Below are 21,542 nucleotides of genomic sequence, written 5' to 3'. Positions count from 1 at the left end.
GAGCTGCACAATATTAATGGAGCTGAACACCTGGATTTTCATATATACATTTCAGGTGTCTGTTTTTATGACAGTGTGTAAGGAGTAAAGAGAGATAAAGAAGAGGCAGAGTACCAAGCTAAGGCAGAAAAATATTTGTTCTCACCCATCCCCATCAGACTGTGTTGCCTATAGTTTTTAGTATATACTTTCACTGCGCTTTAAAAATAACTCCATGGTCTGCCCTGGCTGTGCAAGTCACAGCCAAACATCGCCCTCTTCCTGTTGTGCTGCATGAGGATCCATGGAAGAAATATGCATCTCTCAGTGAGGGACAGAGGAAGGCTTTGAAGGTGCTGATTCAGCCCTGGGGGCGTAAGGACAATGCAACAGTGATAGGTCGCAGCTAATAAAAAACTTAGTTAAGCTACCTTTTTTAAAGCTTGAGTTTATAGTCACAAGGGGACACTTGGCAGGCCTACCCTTCTTATGTCAGAACAAACACAAATGGGTATAAATATTCAACATATAAAGAGTGTTTCGGGGAAAATGTAGGTATATTCCCCCTGCAAACTTAAAATCCGTAACTACTTTATGGCAAGCACATTTTAAATTTAATGAACAGAACTGAAGGATGATGTACTGTGCACTTAAAGGGGTCTAGAAATGCTATACAAGTAATGGATGCCATACAGAAGGATTTAAACTTGTTCTAGAAGCTAAGTAAAGAGGAAGGACAGAAGAAAAATGTTAAATATTTCAGTTAGGATAGCATGCTGCTCCTTGGTGTATTGACCTTACTCAGCCAAGAGGTGCCCTGGGAAAGAAGCCATAGTTTCAGTTCCCCGCTACACCTTTCCTGCAACCATGAGCTTGACCTTTGTACTGATAGTAAAGGAAAAAGGAAAATCTTTGGAAAGCCTCCCCTTTCCTGCAAACCTCATTGAATAAGATTGCCAGCTCAAATTTGTAATCTAGTCCAAGAGTATTCTGATAAACATGTGACATGAACATCTGCTTTCCCCCAAGTGCAAAGGGTGTAGTTTCACATAGACTATAAACAATAAAGAAAGAAATAAATAAACAAGACAATTCTCTAAGAGGTTGGTGCAAAATAGCCAGGAATTCCTTATGCACTATTTTTGTCCAGCAGTCACTTATGTTCTGCATTTTGTGTATATCCTTTCACCCTCTCCTCACATTTTCGTTCCCTACACTTAAGCAAGTGCCATCCAACCCGAACCAATGTCTGGATTTTGGTCTGAATGTGTGGATCACTTGAGACCGACTGGAGTTCTTGCTCTCAAGTGTGACTGCAGCTGGGCCTGTGGGATGTGGGGAAGTGGATCAAGCTGAAAAGTTAAGATTCTCCCACCTTTTCTGAGCGTGAAGTCAATGGGCTGCTCTCACAACACCTTCAGTATGTAGCACTGTCAGAGCCCAAACTTTTGGACCAAATGTGCTGGGATCAGGAGCAAAATAACACCAAAACCAAATGAATACATGTCAATACCAGCAACGTGGGAGCATTTCTATTCAGTTCACAAAAAGGGATGGGAGAAAAGGAAAAGGGACAAAAAATGAATTGCGCTACCCTCCCCTCCCAGCTCTCGGACAGACAGCAGTATGGCTGCTGAGGTTTTACCCTGCCATCCCCAAAACTTCAGACCTTGATGGGGTGCAGCAGGGAGCTCCTACAGCTCTCTGCTGACTGGCAAAATTGCTCAGAGGCCTCTTAAGCTACGGGTAAAGAAGAGGGTGTGTTTTCAACCAGATGTGGGGCTGGGAGAGGTGCAAAGCTGTCTGGAGGGCACAAAATGATTGATGTGGGGCTGGGAAGCATATAATTAATTTATGTTGCTATACTAAGAATGCATAATAAATTGCTGTAGGTCTGGAGGGACACAGATTAATTAATTGGGGCTTAGGGAGAAACTGGTGCTCTTAGTACAACTGGGCAATATTTTATGCAAATATGTGTAATGTTATGCAAATTACAAACCTACTGGGGTTTTTGTGCCATAAGATATTGGCAGAGATGTGCCTGCATTGTAAAACAAATTCCCTCTGCAGCTACCGCTTGACTGGAATTGGGTGAGGAAGGTAAAAATTATATATTTTCAAATATTATACTGTTTGTAAAATTCCATATTAAAAATATTTTTTACTCAGATGCGTACAAAAGCATCTCATTTTCCACATATGCTTTTATAAACATGTATTGGGCTGAATAACTAACTGAAAAAAATACAGTAACGAAACTTTTCAAATTATTCGAAGACCTCTGTGTGGCTGAGCTCTCATCCAGCAAGATGTGCTGCTTGGGAAGAGAAATTACAGGATGCCCATGAGGGGAACAGCATTTCAGGGTAATGTGAGAGGACTGTAATTGCTACACTCTGATATAAGAGAAAGAGAAAGAATCCTGGCTGCAGCTACTAAAATAAGGACCTGAAATATGAGGGCAGTAAAACTCTAATCTTTTCTGACCTGGTGTCGGTCCAGACACACAATAAAGAACCATCAGGGATTAATCATTTGAGGAAGGAATTCGAGAAGAGTTATTGTATTCTCCGCTAAATTTTGCAAGACTTCTCTGAAGAGAAAACATTCGGGAATGTGGTGGATGCGTGGTCATCATTTGACGTACTGCGGTAATTTAAAGTAGAACATAGCTACAGAAGAAGAATGAGATCACTAATGGAAGTTTCAAAAAGCAGTGATTCTAGCAAGAACAGCGCACTTTCTCCAAATGAGTTTGATTGTAGCACCGGGGTTAATTTCATCCTAAGAAAAAAACACTTAAGACATTAAGATGGTATTAAGCTAATGGCATTATTATGTTGTCTGTCCTTTTTTGTCCTAAGGACAAATAACTTTATGGCTACAATGGTCAGAAAATCGGGTCCAAATATATCTCTGCTTGTCTGGAATGAAAAAGTAGGTTGCAATAAAATAGAAGTTATGGGCCTGGTGGGAAAATCTTTTGGTTCTGTGGTGCAGAAAGCTAAAACAAGATTGATCTTTTTCACAATTTTTTCATTTTCTTACAGATTATTACCAGTCTTGTTAATAGCTACCTAAATATAAAAAAAGACCTCGTAACCAATATATAAAAAAAAGACGTTTTCTGGTGTCGAAAACTCAGTTCTCTAAATCCCATTCACCTCCTCATTTATTTAATTGCAAATGTCGCTAGGAAAAAGCTAAATTAAGACAAGCTTGTCGTTAGGTGGATATTGCTAATCTAATTTCCAAAGGTGCTGATACAACAAGACCATTTGTGTAATTTCTATGGATTTGTTATTAATATCAGGCATAAATCACTAGAGACCTTAATAAAATCAAAAGCCTTTATTTTTTTCTTGATTTATTGTACTTAACCAAAGAGACAGTAGAATGTTTGTCTTTGGAGGTTTCCAAGTCTGGTCCAGAGAAAAATATTCCAGTCTGGTTTGGTATGACAGACCACAGAACTTCCTTGAATTAATTCTGGGCTGAACTAGGGCATATCCTTTATAATAACATCCAATACTTACTTCAAAAATTTTGACTGAAACTTTTGGTTAACTGTTTCTAATGGCCTCACTGTTAAAAATGTGCTCTATTTTGAGTTTTGCTTTTTCTCACTTCAGCTTCCAGCCTTCAGATTTTGTTACACCTTTCTCTCCTATGCTAAAGAGTTGATCATCAACATGTTAGATTTTATACTTAGCGCAGTCACACTTTTACTCTGACTCCCTATTTTGGTATTTACTTTCTATTTTGATATTAACGTCCTGTTTTCTTCACCATTCATGAGTCCAAGCATCTTTGTGCTATCTAAAAAATTTATCAGTGATTTTTGTTGACTTTCAGATTGGGTAAAAGAAGGATTAAAAAAACACAAAAGACGTACACCTGCCCTACAATAATTTCCCATTTACCAGTCTTTTGAGACTAGTTTTCAATCTATTTGGCATGCGCCATACAAATTAAATTTCCACTTGGAATGAATCAAGTGCCTTGCAGAAATATGTTACATAAGTTCAACCTTACTATATGGTGTTAAAAGGTAAAAAAGAATACATATATAATTTCTCAAGCCCTATTTTCAGTAAAGTCATGCTGACATTAGTAACATTATCCCCATATTCACTCTTGATCAGTCAAGCCCTGTGCCAGCGATTTCACCATTTTTTCCTGCAATTTGAAACCATTATGACAGGACTACTATTACGCAGCCTGGATCTTTTACCATTTTAAATTATTTACATAATGTTTTTTTTTTTTTTCTAGTGGTGTGCTCATAAGGACCACCCTCGGCAAATAGGCCACCATAACAGTGACCGACAAGACAGGAGTGAGCGTAAGGATGTAGCTGAGTGGGATGTCCAAACTGCCTAAGATGGTGTTTGCCCAAAATTGATCTAGGTAAAGAGGAAGAAAACTACTGTCCAGATTAAACAGTAACTGGGGAAAACCCAGGACACTTCTGCAAAAAAAAAAAAAAAGACAGCTAAACAGAAATGCAAGTGAAACACAAAGATTTGTAGCAGGTGGGAGAAGAGGGGAGCAAGGCAGAGGGGGAATGGGATGACTCTTCTAGGCGTAGTCCCATGCCCAGGGGCTCTGTCCAATTCTGGCAGCATGGCCTCACCATGGGCACCCCCAGCTGCTGCCTCCAGCTCTCACACAACCAGCACAGGGGCACCCAGGGACCTGCACCCTGGGGGTGCTGGATCACCTCCTAAGGGCTGCCACCCATCCCTGAGGGATGTGGGGGTCAGACAGGGCACACATCTCCCACAGCAGGGGTGTGCTTTGTTGGGATTAATTCTAGAACAGGATTTAAAAATTTTGGAAGCATTTCATTAAAATTTTGCAAGTGCTTAGCATTGATCTTCTGTTATCGTTACGGGTCACGACTTCCAATGAATTCTGTGTCATTAATAAATCAATAAACGGCTTCAATCCTGATTTGGTTTAAACTGTGTGAACTGAGCAATTTCTCCCTGTGAAAGTTCTACCCATCTGAAATTCTCACTCCAGTTCAAGACTTAGTGAAGTTAACCCCCCCAAACATTAGCAACTGAGACCCTCCCTGGAGAACATCCCTGCTAGTTCTTTAGAAACTCCGGGATGAAAACTAATTTTCAGGATTTAAAAATAACTTATTTTATAGCTCTGAAATAAATTCTGGAATGGAAACCATATCATCATCATCATTCTGTGATTGGAATGTATCTATCAATTTCCAAATACAGGAGAAAATAACTCTTAGAGAACTATTTTGAAACCATAACAACAACCCTCCCCACATTTCTTCCCAGCAATGTATTGATACCCTTCCTTCAAATTCTCTTTGTTCTTTATACTTAACATCTACTCATAAATCTAATCTAATTTAATCTTTCTACATATTCTGTTGTTTGAGTTACCTACAGCTTTCTCAGATTGTGAGGTTTTTATGGTGTGATTTTAAGCAGAATAGCTTCTTTTCATGATTATTTGTGTTTTGGCAACAATTAAAATAGTTTAATCATTCCCGATCAGATTAATATTTGCCCATTTCAGCTCTTTCTCCAAATTGAGTTTGCTTATGTCTGCTTTCAAGATTTATAAAATTGGCCTTTATGAGCAGCAAGTATACTACATAAGCGCAACTTGTGACCATTTGTACCTAAGCAACCACTGTATTTTTGTTCCATAATTGGTTCTTCTCTATCTATCAATACTGATTTCTTCTGCAACAGGTTCTGGAAACAGGAATTAGCATTTTGTTATAGATAGACATTTGGCTTGATTTCAAATTAAGCACAAGAGGACTCAGTGAAGAATCTATTTTCTGTCCTTTTACATGGATTTGATACCCTTCTCTTTTTCCCATTACTTTATCTACTTTATTAAAAAAATAAAAATCCAAGTTACTCTCCCAGATTCTTGAAAGTCACTGAGACATTCTTTTCTTACCAAGATGCCAAGAGCATAATGGTACACAGTCTGAAGGAAGCTTTATTGAAGTGAATAAATAAACTGGGAGCTGAATGCCATACAATGGAACTTGCTGTATTTTTTTCCTTGCTGGTCTCATTCTAGATATATTAGGATGGATGCCAAGCAATCATTAGTAAGCATTTCCCATGTCTTTGTATTTTAGAAAACGCTGACTCCGTGAAAGGTTAGGTGACTAGCCTTCATTTCTGTAGACATAAAGAAATCATACGCCAAAATGAGTACAATATATGGTAGCCATCATTTCTTCGGGATTTTCATTGTCTCAGCTCATGAATTTTATACCTTCTTATAAATTCTAAGAACAATTTGACATTTTCTGCTAGTATCACCAAGCCAGAGGATTTCTGTGAATACTAATGAACTTTTACCAGAATAAATATATTTTGTACAGTGGTGATGCAGTTCACTGTCAAAGTATCTCACTACAGATATATTGCATACCATCAAAATTTAAAGCAGATGGCTTGGAGTACAACTGGTAATTTTACATAGTCACAAAAAAAAAAAAAAGATAGATTACATTCCCGGTGAATTGCTGTCCCTGGCCTGCCCTTTCACAGAATTCATGGAGCACATGGACCAGGACCAGGGGCATACTTAACCCTTGCAGGAGCTGAAGCTGCTGTCTTGCTCCCGAGACTGTGGTTAAATCCATTAGTACCTGCGACACCAGGCCAGACCCTGAGCCTATTTGCCTTCAGGCGTTGCTTCCAAGGCAGCGTACAATTGCAGAGAGAAAACACGTGAAGTTACAACAGATTATGATGCTTCACCTTTCTGCTCTGTGCACTATTCCGGTTAACTGAATGTGAATCATGGGGAGACAAACTCCTGTAGTTCAGGTTTTTACAAAACATTCCTGTCCAGTAGCTTATGTGCTTTAGTCAGATTGTCTGAACACAACCAAATGAATCACATTTTTGCTTTTGTGAAATGATAGCACTTATGACACTATAAGAAAATAGGATTTAATGTGTCTTTTGTCATGCTTTGGGTAAGTAACTCAATGAGAAACTGCCAACCTTTTTCTCAGCAAAGTGTGCCATGGGATCCTGCATCAGATCTTTTGCCATACCAGGTATGACCATGCATCCTGCACCTCCACCCTTACTGGGATGTTGATCCCTCTGTGGGAACTGAAAATGCACAGAATTGCCAAAGCTGCCCACTAGAAGCTGAAGGGTATAGCTCTGAGGATCAAGGCAATTAGCAAGGGGGCAAGAACTGTTGATTAAATAGACACTTAACAGTGTAATAAAGTAGATTTTTCTGGGAAAGATAAATGAAAAACTGAAAATGGAGAAATTTATTGAAAAGGTCTAAATATGTTTTTGTACTGAGTGAATGTATGATGATGAGAAAAGTGATGATAGCAGTGTAAGGAATAAAGTTATTCTGCATAAGTATGGCAAGTGTTAATAAAAATCAAGGATGTCAGGATGAAAAGGAAAGAAAAAGGAGAAAAAGTGATATAATGGATAATGGAAACATTCTGTTGATAAATTAGCTTTGTGGTTATTAATGCATTTCTGTTCTACTCTTAGCAGAAAAAAAAAAGCAAGATTTTGTGGTGAAGTTGTTGTTATTGTCCACTATGTTACGGTCAATATGTTCTCTATGGAAATACTTTCTTTCTTTTTCTTTCTTTCTTTCTTTCTTTCTTTCTTTCTTTCTTTCTTTCTTTCTTTCTTTCTTTCTTTCTTTCTTTCTTTCTTTCTTTCTTTCTTTCTTTCTTTCTTTCTTTCTTTCTTTCTTTCTTTCTTTCTTTCTTTCTTTCTTTCTTTCTTTCTTTCTTTCTTTCTTTCTCTCTTTCTCTCTTTCTCTCTTTCTCTCTTTCTCTCTTCCTTCCTTCCTTCCTTCCTTCCTTCCTTCCTTCCTTCCTTCCTTCCTTCCTTCCTTCCTTCCTTCCTTTCTTTCTTTCTTTCTTTTTCTTTCTTTCTTTCTTTCTTTCTTTCTTTTTCTTTCTTTCTTTCTTTCTTTCTTTCTTTCTTTCTTTCTTTCTTTCTTTCTTTCTTTCTTTCTTTCTTTCTTTCTTTCTTTCTTTCTTTCTTTCTCTCTTTCTCTCTTTCTTTCTCTCTTTCTCTCTTTCTTTCTTTCTTTCTCTCTTTCTTTCTCTCTTTCTCTCTTTCTTTCTTTCTCTCTTTCTCTCTTTCTTTCTTTTTCTTTCTTTCTTTCTTTCTTTCTTTCTTTCTTTCTTTCTTTCTTTCTTTCTTTCTTTCTTTCTTTCTTTCTTTCTTTCTTTCTTTCTTTCTTTCTTTCTTTCTTTCTTTCTTTCTTTCTTTTTCTTTCTTTCTTTTTCTTCCTTCCTTCCTTCCTTCCTTCCTTCCTTCCTTCCTTCCTTCCTTCCTTCCTTCCTTCCTTCCTTCCTTCCTTCCTTTCATTCTATCTTCCTTCCCTCCTTTCATTCTATCTTCCTTCCCTCCTTTCATTCTATCTTCCTTTCTTTCTGTCTTTTTGAGTTTTTTTGAAGACATTCTTATGCACAAGGACTTAAGGACTTCATCTAGAATCAAACTAGTTTTAAAATTCCAGCAAATTAGACTGAAACTGCTACTTCATTTTGCTCAATGCAAGACCAAAACCAAAAAAGTCATAACTACTTTGATTAGTTACATCTAAAAAATCCCAGTTTTTTTCTGCCTTTTCTTCCTTGCCTGACTGTGGATTTAAATACACTAAAACCAAAACTTAAGACTAGGAAACAAATAAAGCAGCAGTAAATGCCAATTAACAGAAAATAAAGACCTCTAAAGTCAGGCTGTAAAAATTCACGACTGCTTTTCCAGCTGCTGCAATGCTAGTATGAGTGTTGATTTTATCTTGCTGTAATTTGATTGTTTGCATTTAACTTTCCTCCAATAATTTTGAATGAAACCTGGCCAAGAAACAAAATGAATTATCAAAAAGCAAAAAACTAGAACAGCAATCATCCTCTTATCCACACAGCTAGCCTGTCTTCCACGAAAGTGTTGGCATGTAAGTGTTGCCAAAACCTCAGTTTTCATGGTCTTTTGAAAACAACATTAGAATTTCATTTTTATTGAGGTCGGGATGGCTAAACATTAAGGTTTTTGTGTAGACGGCTTATCCCAGGCTCTGGTGTCACAGAAAGGTAGTAACTTGAAGGTGACAAAACATTGCAGATTCGAAAAACAAGGGTGGGGTGGTATGAATTTAACAGGATAATCTCTTATAAAATACCAAATCTCTTATAAATACCAAATAAATTTGGAAAATTAACAAAGCCAGGAAATATGGGTTAGGGGTAGACAAGGACAGTCTTTTTTAGGAAGAAATAAGGTGGTAAAGGGGTAGAACTTCGGAAAGGTTGAAGGATAAAAAGGGAATATAAGGAGAAGAAAATCATGTCCTTGAGCTTTTTTTGGAGATCCATATTCAGGAGCCTTGTGCCTGATCTATGCAGCTTGATGCAGGAAAATAACTGTGTTGCTGCTCCAACACATATGTATCATCTAACTTACTTCTGTGGTGAGGATGTACTTTAGTATTGAAGGGACACCAACCAGCCAAGACAGACTGAGTAACCACAAGCAAATCATCCTGGGAGTCATTTCCAGCCTCATGAAAGACAAAATGACTAGGAGCAGCCAGCAGATTTACTGAAGCAAATTATGCCTGACAAAACCAATGAATTTTCTAAAATGAAATGAATGGCTTACTGGATGGGGGAAGAGGTGGTGTAAGTGTTCTTCACCTTGACTTTAGCAAGGTTTTTGACACAATCTCCCATATCATCATTGCAGCCAAAGATTGGGAGGTATGGACTGCATGGGTGGATTACAAAGTGGCTGAAAACCAATCTGGACTGTCATTGCTTCGAGTCCACCCTGTCTTGAGCAGGAAGTTGGACTAGATGAACTTTAGAGGTCCCTTACAACCTAAATTATTCTAAAATTCAACAATTGTATGACAGTATCAAACCAAGGGATAAAGTTTAGCTGAAGAAATATTTTTATATGTCTCTTTAAAATTAAAGATGTTGAATTATCACATAGCGTACAGCTGACAAGTGAATCTTATCCTGAAATGGCTTCAGATTTTGCTAAGCACTGGTTTTCCTGTCATTCAGTATCTATTTTTTTGTTATCTACTGTTTGTTTCAAATGTTGTTTTCAGTCAAATTTTGTGTTCCTCATCTGAAAGACTAATTAAACAGACAGATTTCACAAAGTGAGCAGTGGCCTTGAGTACAGAAAACTTAAGGTAGTAGAACTAGAAAATATTATACACTTCCCAAATTAATTTCAAGACTTGAAAGTTACCACCACACTTCAAACTCATTACGTTCTGTTCCTCTCTCTTTCATATTTGTATGAAGCATCAGGAGCACACTGAAAGAGAGCACAAGAGACTTAAAATTTGCCATTTAACTGCAAACAGTAGGAGAGGTGGCACAGATGTCTACAACAAATTACCACAGCAGTCAATTGGAAATGCTCTCTTTTCAATGAGATTTTAACAACACTTAGGAATGACTGTGATCGTAAGAAAAGTGTTTGGATAGCATCAAACCAGTGAACACTTCTGTCAGAGAGAAGACTAGATAAACAAGCAACAGGAGTAGATTGAAAAAAGAAAAAGTATTAAAATACTGAGATTGATACAAACAGAAATGAAGTAGTTTAAATGTTTAAGCACACCATCTTACACCTCAAAAAAAAGAAAGAACAAGAACTGAGATCTTACTCATGGTAGCAGAGACATTCAAGCAAGTTCTGTCCAGCTTTCATAGATACATACAGTAAAATGTGTCCTTTTTAATTTTTTTTTTTTAAAGTGTAATAAAAGGTGTCTGTGCTGTGCAACAAAGGAGGCATAAAGGAAGCTAACTGTCATCAGGCTGGTTAAGAAACATGAAGCGGGACAGCTTCATTGGTAGCTGGGAGACAAGTCTGAGCAAGTTCCAGTGTGGATTAGTTGTGGAAATGATTGTACTTCTTTCTGGAAAAAGTTAGTGTATGTTCTCAGCTTTCTGCTGTCTGGCTGTTACCATCTGCTGGGCTAAAGCTCAGGACTCATGTATTTAAGCTTGCATATATGTCACATAAGAAATTCCAGGCTGGGTTGGAACATGATCAGTGTCTTCTTATAAATACATTATCATTTTTTAAGTATTATGAGGTATTCTGCAAGGCATAGAGGGACTTTACACAACTTAAAATAGAGGTGGAAATATCCAGCTTTATACTTAAAACCAGACTAATCTTTTTGCAGTATGCCTTTTGAAAATGATAAGTCTTGACATGAAAAAAATGGTCTGATTCAGCTGCCATGAATTTTCTAGATGAGACTAAAGTCAGTCACTTAAACAGTTGTAAAGATCAAGAACATGAACTGTGCTCAGTTCTGAGTCACTAAAATACCTAGAGAATGACTTTTACTCAAACCTTCATTAGCATCGTGGAGCTCAGTATAATAAATTTTCTTTTGGGGGAAGGAAGAGTAGTAGTATAGAATTTGAGTACCACATTTGTCAAATCTTCCTTTTTTTACCAGTGAATTTCACTTTGTCTGTATGAAGTGTTGAAAAATAATTGAGTTATTAATAAGGTGTCAGTATTATTTTTTTCCCCATATACATGATTTACACAGTTTTGCTGATGAGGTTGTCTATCCTTGAAGGAACTGTAGAATTAAGTGTGAAACCTGAGGTAGACCCGTGATGAGAAGGAAACAGATTTCCTCTGCTGTATTTTCCTTAGGTGTGAAATGAAGGTAGGCTTAAGACATGAAGTCAAATCTGAGATAGCAAATTTGCCTTCACAAGCATTTTTTGTCTCAGTTAAGTTAAACAACAAAAAAAGAACATTTGCATTTTAGTTGACCTTGCTGTTAAGAAGGGAAAGAAAGAGAGGAGGAGTGATCCTAAATGTTCATCACTTTAAAGAGCTGCCTTCGTGAACTGAGACTATGATGGGGTGAAAGATTTTTGTCTGCTACATCAGTATTCTGGTAGGAGGAATATTTGCTACACTTTCTCCTCCTCCTCCAAACAGCTGAGTGATGTCTTAGAAGGGAAAGTTATTTCATGGATTTAACAGTCATAGTCCAAAAGACAAATAGCAGGGCTAGGGTTTGCCTGGATTCTGCAATACACTAAAATATTAGTCTGTCCTGTCACCCATTCAGTGCTGAATACCTGGCAAAAAAAAAACCCTATACTTATAATTACAGATTAGAAAAATAAATATTGACAAGTCAGATTTGGACAAGGAATCATATGACCTGTGCACTTTCCATACACCCTGGAGCAGATACAAATTTCTCCATATGCCTTTTGGAACAAGATCAGCAAGCAAAATGTTCTAACAAAAGAATGAGAAAACACGGAGATATGGCAGGCACACATACAAAACCAAATGACATGATATTAGCAGCACAATGCCAGCAGTACATGATGAGATAGTGAAGAAAGTGTTGTCAAATGGTCAAAAACAAAATATCAAACTCAGTCCAGATAAGACTGAAGTGAAAGAAGCCAAATGCATGGAAGACAGTCTATCAAATTGAGGCCACTTAGATCAAGCAAATTGAAGCTGTAGACAGCATGAGACCTCCTGGAACAACAAAACAAAAAGCTGCACAACATCCTAGAGATAATTCTTCTTTTTATACAGTACATCCCACATAAGACACTGAGACAAATTTTATGAGAGAACCTATAAAAAAAAAATTAACGATCCCAGTAGTCACCAATCAAAGCAAGTATACTTAAAAAAAGGTACAGGATTTTGTCTGCCACAAACGAAAACAATTTTTGTAACTTGTTAGAGAGCTGCAACAGAAATAAAGCATAGTTACGTTCAAATCGAGAAGGAAGTACTGGATATTGTTTGCTAAAAAAATAATCTCATCAAGATAGGCATGGAATAAAAGCTGAAGTACTGAGAACTTTGAAGTAACATTGTCTGAAGGTTTTGAAAAGCACTTACAAAATTACAATGTCTATATCAGACCCATGAACGTAAATATTTGTTGCAAGCAGATCTGAGTGACTTTAAGTGTAGCGCTTTATGAAACTGAAAGATGAAAAGGTGAGTGAAGTAGAATTTAATGCAGATGAGAACCTATGCTATATACAGACATGTCAAGCAGCAGAGAAGGACACAGAAAGATCACATAATAACACCTTGTCCATTTTTTTAAAGATGAGCTGGCCATGCAGAAGACTATGTGAATCTTAATATGCATCTGTATACAGCCTTGAAGGAAAGTTTTTCTTAAAATAACACTTGCTGATGGCAAGCAGTCAGATAATTTTTCTTGGCATTACGATGGAGAAAATACTTAACATTCTCATGAGCTGACATAAGGCTGTTTTGAGTACAAAAACTTGTGCCAGGCACAACTTGCAAATTTTAGTTTACCATTATTTAGGAATATAAGAATAATTTCATAAGAGGAGACCCCAAGCCATCAAAAGCTAAAGCTTTACTCTCATGAGTTCACCTCATAGACAAACTATTTCCTAAATATACACTTTGTACTTTTCTGAACATGAAAAAATTTTAGTTCTGCCAGAAAGTCGGATCTAAATTGTAGTTTCAGATTTCATGATGAGTTAGAATGACCAAGTCCCACTAAGAAGGAAATAGAACATTTTGTAAGATATAAGGAGTAAAACTCACTCATTCTTCTTCCAGGTATTTTCAATCTAATGAAATGGCTGATTCCATAAAAATACGTGTGTTTGTTACACAATGAAACATTCAGCTTGCTCTTCTGGAACAGGCATGCACCAATTGTGCAATGGTGTCCTGCCCTGAACTGTGGGCAGAGGGGTGATTGTTAAAAATAACCCTTCCTTCCTTTATGAGAGTTGCTTTATATGTATGGATAGCACTTGAAATGATTCATGTCAATGTGACTATAGCATGAGAAAACACTGATTAAAAAAAACCCGCAACGACCAGCACTATGGAGTGACAACCAGAGTTAATCATGTTTTCGAGTTCAAGAGCGTAAGGAAAGACAACTGGGTTATACTGCTGTAGCATAGTCTGCTGCTATGGCTGTAGACTATAGCCACAATGAACCTTACTGATGAAACAACAGAAGCTATAAAAGTATTGGGAGACACTAAAGTGTGCAATGGGAATGGACATATGGAAAAAGATTCCCATGAGCAATGATCAGCGGTTGTGTCCAAGGTTCCCTACAGTGAGACTTGACACTGTTGTCTGCTGCTACACAGGCTGCACCAAGACCACAAGGGCATGGTTAGGCATCACAGCAGAGACCTACGTGATAGATTTAGGTAGGGTCTCTGTTCCTGCATGTAGGAGTAGGCTGAGACAGGATTACATTGGTTCCCAAATATAGCAATAGATTGAAATAGGATTAAAGAGTCGGTTCTAGTGGGTAAAATTTAATAACCTCTGAACTGAGCTGTGGAAGGTTAATTAATAATTTTTCAGAAGTTCTGTAATATTCTATTCATGCCTAAGGGCTGGATGATGAGGACATTGACCAAGATGTGATTTAGTGGGAAAGACTTTAATAAAAACAGCACAAGTTGATATCCTTACTTTCACTCTAGGGTCCTGACACATCAAAGGCATTACTTTCATCATGACTACACATACACACTTCTTGTAGGTTGGTTTGTTTGTTTGCTTGCTTGCTTGCTTTTGTAAGAAGACCGTTTAGTATTTAATTTTATTCTTTATCATCACTTTATGTTTTGTTCAACATAAAAGATACCGGATCAAATAAACTTTCTCGAAACCTGGCCCTGATGTTGGCAGCTATTTTACAATTGTAATTGATCTCGATTGGGGAGGTATTCAGCAAATAGTTATATGAGTTCAGCAAATTTAAAAGTCATCCCCACAATAATCCAACATTTATGGCATCTCATTGGTTTTATAGGTTTGTGGATAGGTTTATGGATAAAGAATTTCTGCTGATTCAAGTATTTGCTTATTTAAACAAGATTTTTGTTCAAACTTACATGATAAAGATAATTCCTTATACAGCATTTCCCATTTCGCTTTTGCTTAAACACTGTTCAGAAAAAAATGGATTATTACATCAGAAGAATACAATATTCTTTGAGGTACAACATTTAAGTGTTGAAAACCATACAATATATAGTTATTACAACTCATCAAGACTTAAATACCTTGCTGTCTAAGGCTCACTTGGATTGATAATGAAATACATACTACTGACTTACAGCTCTCACGGTGCAATGCTGACAAGTACAATGCATTAGAATGTACATCTGCAAAAGTTACAACGGGCCACAGAATTTTCTATGAAGTGTATTGCCCTTTGTGGCCCAGTAACATGAAAAAGTATGAGACTTGAAATATAGCTTGAATATATAATTAATTATTATACGTATGTAATATACAATATTTTTCATATCTCATTAAAATACATGTTAAAATATCAAAACATTCCCACTTTTTCATTGTATCAATATAATCTCTGGGGTTTCTCTAAGGCATTGTCCTTGTCTGGAATGTTTTGCCCCACATTAAAACTCCAGTCTTTACGGATTTGCAAGAAGCAAAATAAGAAACCTTTCCAGTTGCTTATCCACTATACACTTAAACACAAGACAACATTGCTATCCTGTTATCCTGCACAGGTCTATCTTGCTATTATGGTAGCTGAGGTAGGTGGGTAAGAGTAACAGGGTTGCTTCAATAAGTCATGAGTTACGCTCCTTCAAATGAATGTCTTCTAGGATTATTGTACTTGCCTCGAAGGCTGATAGCAAAGTTAAAACTGAACAATCACTAATTCAGTTTTGAATTTCCTTTCTTAGTGTACCACTGATTTAAAGTCATCAACAAAATTTGTATAGGTGTCATTTTTCAAGCCAAAGTGCATTTTTCACAAATGAGTTCGCTAAAGCAGCATAAATATTTATTCTTTTTAAATACAAACATTCCTGACATAATTAATGTTGTCTGGTTTTCAGATTGAGGTGAAGAATTGACTCACTTTGGAAAGTCCTAGTTCTACAAATACGTTAGTACAAATAGTTAAGCCTCTCAGTGTTGTTAGAGATTACAGATATAAAATAGAGGAGATCTGTTTTGAGTAGAGGCAAGGGAAACAAAAGGAAAACCAGCCCTATTGTCACATCAATTCAATTTACAACAAAGGTATATGTTGAGTCTCTCTAAAGGCTCTCTTTATTACCTGCTCTTCTCCTTGGATGTTTTCTACAGGGTAGTCATCATTTAGAAAGACCCTGCAGGGCTTCTGTGCTTCTCAAAAGGATGTGCAATAGAATATGTCACCCAAAATAATTATCTGCAGCTGCCATCTTACCTTAGGCTACATGTCAATATGCACTGACTTGGTACTCAGAGACTGCATCCAATTTAGACCTGAAGGCAGACAAACGTGAATAATACTTACAGCAACAAAACAGGATTGAAGCTACAGTGGAACTAATGTATTAGTTAAAAAGGGCAGCAACTGAAGAACTACAGTGTCTTTTATACTCTTGGTACTGTAATCTTTTTCCTTTTTCTCAGCATCCAAGAGAGAAAGTCCATGGTGTCTTAAAGAAAGCAACAGAAGAGACCAAAAGTACTAGCCTTGCAGCATTTAACTTGCTTTCTCAAGGTGCCTGTGAGGTAGCTCTGCTCGTATTCTGGTACAAATTAAAACGTATTCTGTGGTTAAAGGAATTATGCTGGTTTGAAAACATGCATGACAGAGGGAAAAAAAAAGGTCACATAATTATAAAATATAAGGCTATGAACTATTAAACAAGCAAATCAAAGGGACATTATGATGTAGATGTTGCTATGGTAGTTATACCAGAATTTTAGATGTAAGCTGTAACATATATTTGCCAAATGTGTAAGGTAAACAGGCATATATAAAATAAAGTTACGGAATGTTAAATGCCTTTTACCTGGTATTTGGTTATACAGAATTCATGTGTGTTGGAAGAGATAAAAAAGTTAAATAGTGTTGCTGTGACCCTTGTGAAGAACTAAAAAGGCAGAAGAAAACATCAGGTGAAGAACTGTATTCTCCATCATGTACCCAAAATTTTCATTGCTGCAGCTGACTCCTCAGTCCACAACTGCAATGAGGGAGTTGCACAATTTTGTTTGGAACAAGCAGGTCCCTAGTCCTCCTCTCACCACAGAGCGGGGAAATCACCCTTGGTATTTCCTCAGAATAATTCCTATGAGCTCCAACTCTTTGCCATATGTGGCAAGGAGCCAAATATGGGCAAATGTTCTCTAATTGTAGATGTGTTTAAATGGATGAAAAACTTTTGAGGTGATACAGCAGAGGGAATGATGTGCGTGTTGCCACAACTGGGAACATAACTTGCAGTTTTGTCGTAGACCAACTTGATTTTCTTGACTCCAGCCTGAAGCAATTCACAAAATAATCATTGTGAAGCAGACTCCTGTGCTCAATACTGGCCAGCCCCTGCGCTGCTGTGGGTCAGGAAAACGTACTATATATAGCATCACTTTGAGAAACTACATTGAACTTTACAATAACACCAATAAATTTCTGAAGTATGTTTTTCTGTGTTCTTTACGATCTCTTCCACTCAGCTTTTCAGAGAATGTTGCACTCCATGGAACAGAAAACTGGGAAATAACCACACAGATCATGAAATCCACTTCCCTGAAGTTACAATACCCATGGCATAGCCATTACACGTCGCTGGCCACTAAACATATTGGTAGGAGCTTGAGGGTTGTCTGAGGAGACCAGCAGGCCAATTGTAATGACCCACAGGAAGCTGGCAAGACTGAGGGCACTACCAATGCCTTAGATTTGTACTTCTGAGGAATCTGTTAAACAAAATGTCTTATTATGCACCTGTGGAGCCTAACACTTTGGGACTCTACCTCAGAAGCAACATTTAGACAGGACTCTAATGCACACCATTAATGCAATTCCATTGGCTACAACTGGATGGGAATTGTGGCAGTATCTTCAGTGAATTGTGCAGCACTGTATACAGCTATAGGAATTTGCATGTTCGGTTTTTAATTTCAGTTACCTACCTGCAAACAGTTTCTGACTCACAGGTAAAGCTGCTGTAGAGGATATAATAATTTTGAATGGCAGGACTCCATAGAAGATTAACCCTGCAGTCTGAATTAAATTATTTCTTCTTTTCATAGAATCATAGAACGGTTTGGGTTGTAAAGGACCTTAAAGATCATCTAGTTCCAACCTCCCTGCCATGGGCAGGGACACCTCCCACTGGACCAGGTTGCTCAAAGCCCCATCCAGCCTGGTCTTGAACATTTCCAGGGGTGAGGCATCCACAATTTTCTGGGTAACCGGTTCCAGTGTCTCACCACCCTCACAGTAAAGAATTTCTTCCCAATATGTAAACTGAATCTACCAATCTACCCTCTTTCAGTTTAAAACTGTTATCCCTTGTCCTGTCACTACACTCCCTGATAAAGAGTCCCTCCCCATCTTTCATGCAGGCCCCCTTTAGGTACTGGAAGGCTGCTATAAGGTCTCCCTGGAGCCTCCTCTTCTCCAGGCTGAACAACCCCAACTCTCTCAGCCTGTCTTCATAGGAAAGGTGCTCCAGCCCTCTGATCATCTTCATGGCCCTCCTCTGGACCTGCTCCAACAGTCCTTCCTGTGCTGAGGACTCCAAAGCTGGACACAGTACTCCAGGTGGGGTCTCACCAGAGCAGAGTAGAGGGGTAGGTACTGAGTACTGTAGAGTGTATAGTAGTATCAGGCATATATTATGGGTTAAAGTTTTTCAAATATTCCTTTGTTCAAACAGCTTTCCAAAACTGATTACCATCCAGCCCTCATTATATTACTAATATATTCTATTTCCATTTAAAATAAAATTCCGCTATGCTAAGGAAATTTATTTGTACAACTGTAAAACGCTTTTCTTGTCCCTTTTCCATACCTTGACTGTTGATATAAAATCATGTGTTTTGTTTATTTCAGAATGCAAGGCTCTCAGGACAGAGAACAAAGTCTTTTTTCATCAAGTAGTTTCACAGTAATGAGTATACCTGTTACTTCCTTCCATTTGAATGCAGAATTTTCACATAAGTTATTCTTCTGGGTCATAATGCGAAGCAAATTTTATCTATCAGCTCCTCACTATTTTGAGGCGACTGTTAACGTCTATTGCTAATGAAAAGAATTCATAGAAACGATTTGTCTAACAAGAAGTACCACTTTTACAAAGTCGTTTTCTTTGTCAAACAATACTGATGACAACTGTATTTCATATACAGAAAGAATAAATAAGGTTTGGAACACCTAAAAGAAAATTTCACCTTGCTTATTCTTTATATTTCTTGATACATTAGGAACTGAGGCATGAGTTACAACATCACAAGAATTTGCAGGATGATCAAAGTATTTTAAGTTGGAACTTAGTACTGAATAAACAGAATATTGAATAGACTTTTTGTTATTATTAAAAGATTTGAACAATTCAAGTAATTATTGGTCCTTTTATTTCTTTTATAACAACTTTAATTATTTTCTGTATAAAGCATAAAAGTACTCCGAGTAGAGCAAGGGCATCTCCTTGTACAAAGCACTTGGCATATTATAGATACTATAAGAAATACTAAAAGAGACTAGCAACGGTAGTCATAGTAATAACAGATCTATTGCCTTAGGAAAACACAGTTTAAAAAATCTGGTCAGACCAGTGTGCAAGGAGCTGTAAATAATGCACTGATGGCATTACATGGCCTATTGCTCGGAGACCACCGCTCCAGGAAATATCTTCTAATAATGCCATCCCACAGACTGACTTCGCTGCCTTGCTTTATCACTTGAGTTCTTTTATTTCACTCATACATATAACTTTTCCTAAAAAAGTTGTAATCTCCCCTAAAATGTAATTGGATTTCTTTAATCTGTTTTTCTTTTGAACCTAAAATACAGGGGTTATAAAACTTAAAATTACTGTTGAGCAACTGTGACAAAACAACAACCCATCTAACACAAATACCTCAATTTCTACAACTAATCAGAAAAACAGATTTCCAGAGCCTGAGAAACTGAAAATGAATAAGCTATATCCATTCTTTATGATTTGTTACAGTCAAAGCACTAGCTATGCTTCACCCTTTCCTGACATAGCCATCACAGACATGGGTTTGGATTTGAGCAGTATAGTTCAGAGGTGTAGTGAAAGATCTCTGGCTCCTACCAAACATCTTGGTGTAATGCCCATCATTACCATATATATATGACAAGTGGGGTTAGTACTGTATTCCAGATGGTTTCATCATTAACAGCCTCAATATCAAATTGCAAATAGCTTTCAGAGGTAACACTCGCAATAAGAAATAACCAGATCTTACATAAGTGTTCATGACATAGCACTAGAAAACAAGATATTTACTTTTTTTTTAATTTGGAGTTCAGATGAACATTGTCTACAACACTATGTGGGAATAACTTCCCTCTAAGTTTTTTAGTAATAAACTTCTCTAAATGAATAACAGCTTTACAGTTACATTTGGTACAAATTCAAGGACTAATAAAACTCATTCTTTTGCTTCTGTATAAAATCTGACACACCACTGGGCTGGATATTATTTTAGATTCATTAAATGCAACCGCTTCTATATATATAACAAGATGAGCCTTGTTATATGACATTAAGTTTAGTAACTAGAGTCTAAGAGAAAGTACTTGTGTTTTCCCCACATGAGTAACCATGTTCACTGCAATGGGGTTACACACAAAGAAGTATAAAGCAGTCAGAAGCGATGTATTTAAGAAACCATCAATTTATAGCACTAAATATTTCCTAACATCTAGGTAACACATAATATTTTGAAAATTCTGCCAGATGCAACATCCTGGAAAGATGATTAGACGGAACAATGGCAAAACAAACTTACTAGTCCCCAAGGCACCACCAGCAGATGATACTACAAATAGAAAGGAAAGAGAGAAAAATATTTCAATAATATGAACAAGCCCTTACCTAGTGGCTGCCCTGCGATGATCCTGGCATTCTCTCCTGCCACTGCAGCCCTCGCGTGCCTCTCGCTCATGTACTGTACAAACGCATAACCTTTGTGCACTGAGCAGCCAACTATTTTCCCATACTTTGCAAAGATTGCTTCGATGTCGCCTTTTTTGACAATAGCTGTGTTCAGATTGCCGATGAAGACTCTGGAGTTGATGGACTTTGGGTCGTTCTTATTGGTGACGTTGCTGGTCTGTGTTTTGCCAGTCATGGTTGGATCACTTGGCTTTAAGCCTTAAATAAAGAACAAAGGGAATTATGTTTCAAAGCACACAGTTATCCCTGACTTTGGATGATTTTTCCAGCACTTTTCATTTTTCACTTGGGGTTAATCTAGACTCAGAAGAGTTATACTTTCTGAAAATGATTATCAATAAAACCAAAGTAGCACATTTTAAAATACTGTTGATAAGTCAAATTAAAAATTCCTATTTTTGTAGATATAAAATATACCAATACATCTCTTAATACAATGTTGTGATAGTGGAGCTTTACTGTAACTATATGTGGATTTCTGCTTAGAAATTCACTATTGACTTTTTAAGAACCTAGC

General features: G+C 37.2%; 1 protein-coding gene across 7 annotated transcripts in view; it reads right to left on the bottom strand.

Moving 5' to 3' along the window:
* RALYL (RALY RNA binding protein like) overlaps positions 1-21,542 on the bottom strand; it is a 407,281-nt gene that overhangs the window by 189,047 nt on the left and 196,692 nt on the right. For all 7 annotated transcript variants that reach the window (XM_074577361.1, XM_074577355.1, XM_074577353.1 and 4 more), the window contains one exon: positions 20,945-21,223. In XM_074577361.1, coding sequence (XP_074433462.1) covers positions 20,945-21,200 — 256 coding nt within the window. In that variant the 5' untranslated portion in view covers positions 21,201-21,223. The remainder of the gene's footprint in view (positions 1-20,944; positions 21,224-21,542) is intronic.

The sequence above is a fragment of the Larus michahellis genome, chromosome 2 (assembly GCF_964199755.1).
Source record: "Larus michahellis chromosome 2, bLarMic1.1, whole genome shotgun sequence".
Taxonomy (NCBI): domain Eukaryota; kingdom Metazoa; phylum Chordata; class Aves; order Charadriiformes; family Laridae; genus Larus; species Larus michahellis.
Note: the sequence above shows the minus strand (reverse complement) of the source record. Positions and strands in the feature narration are given on the sequence as shown.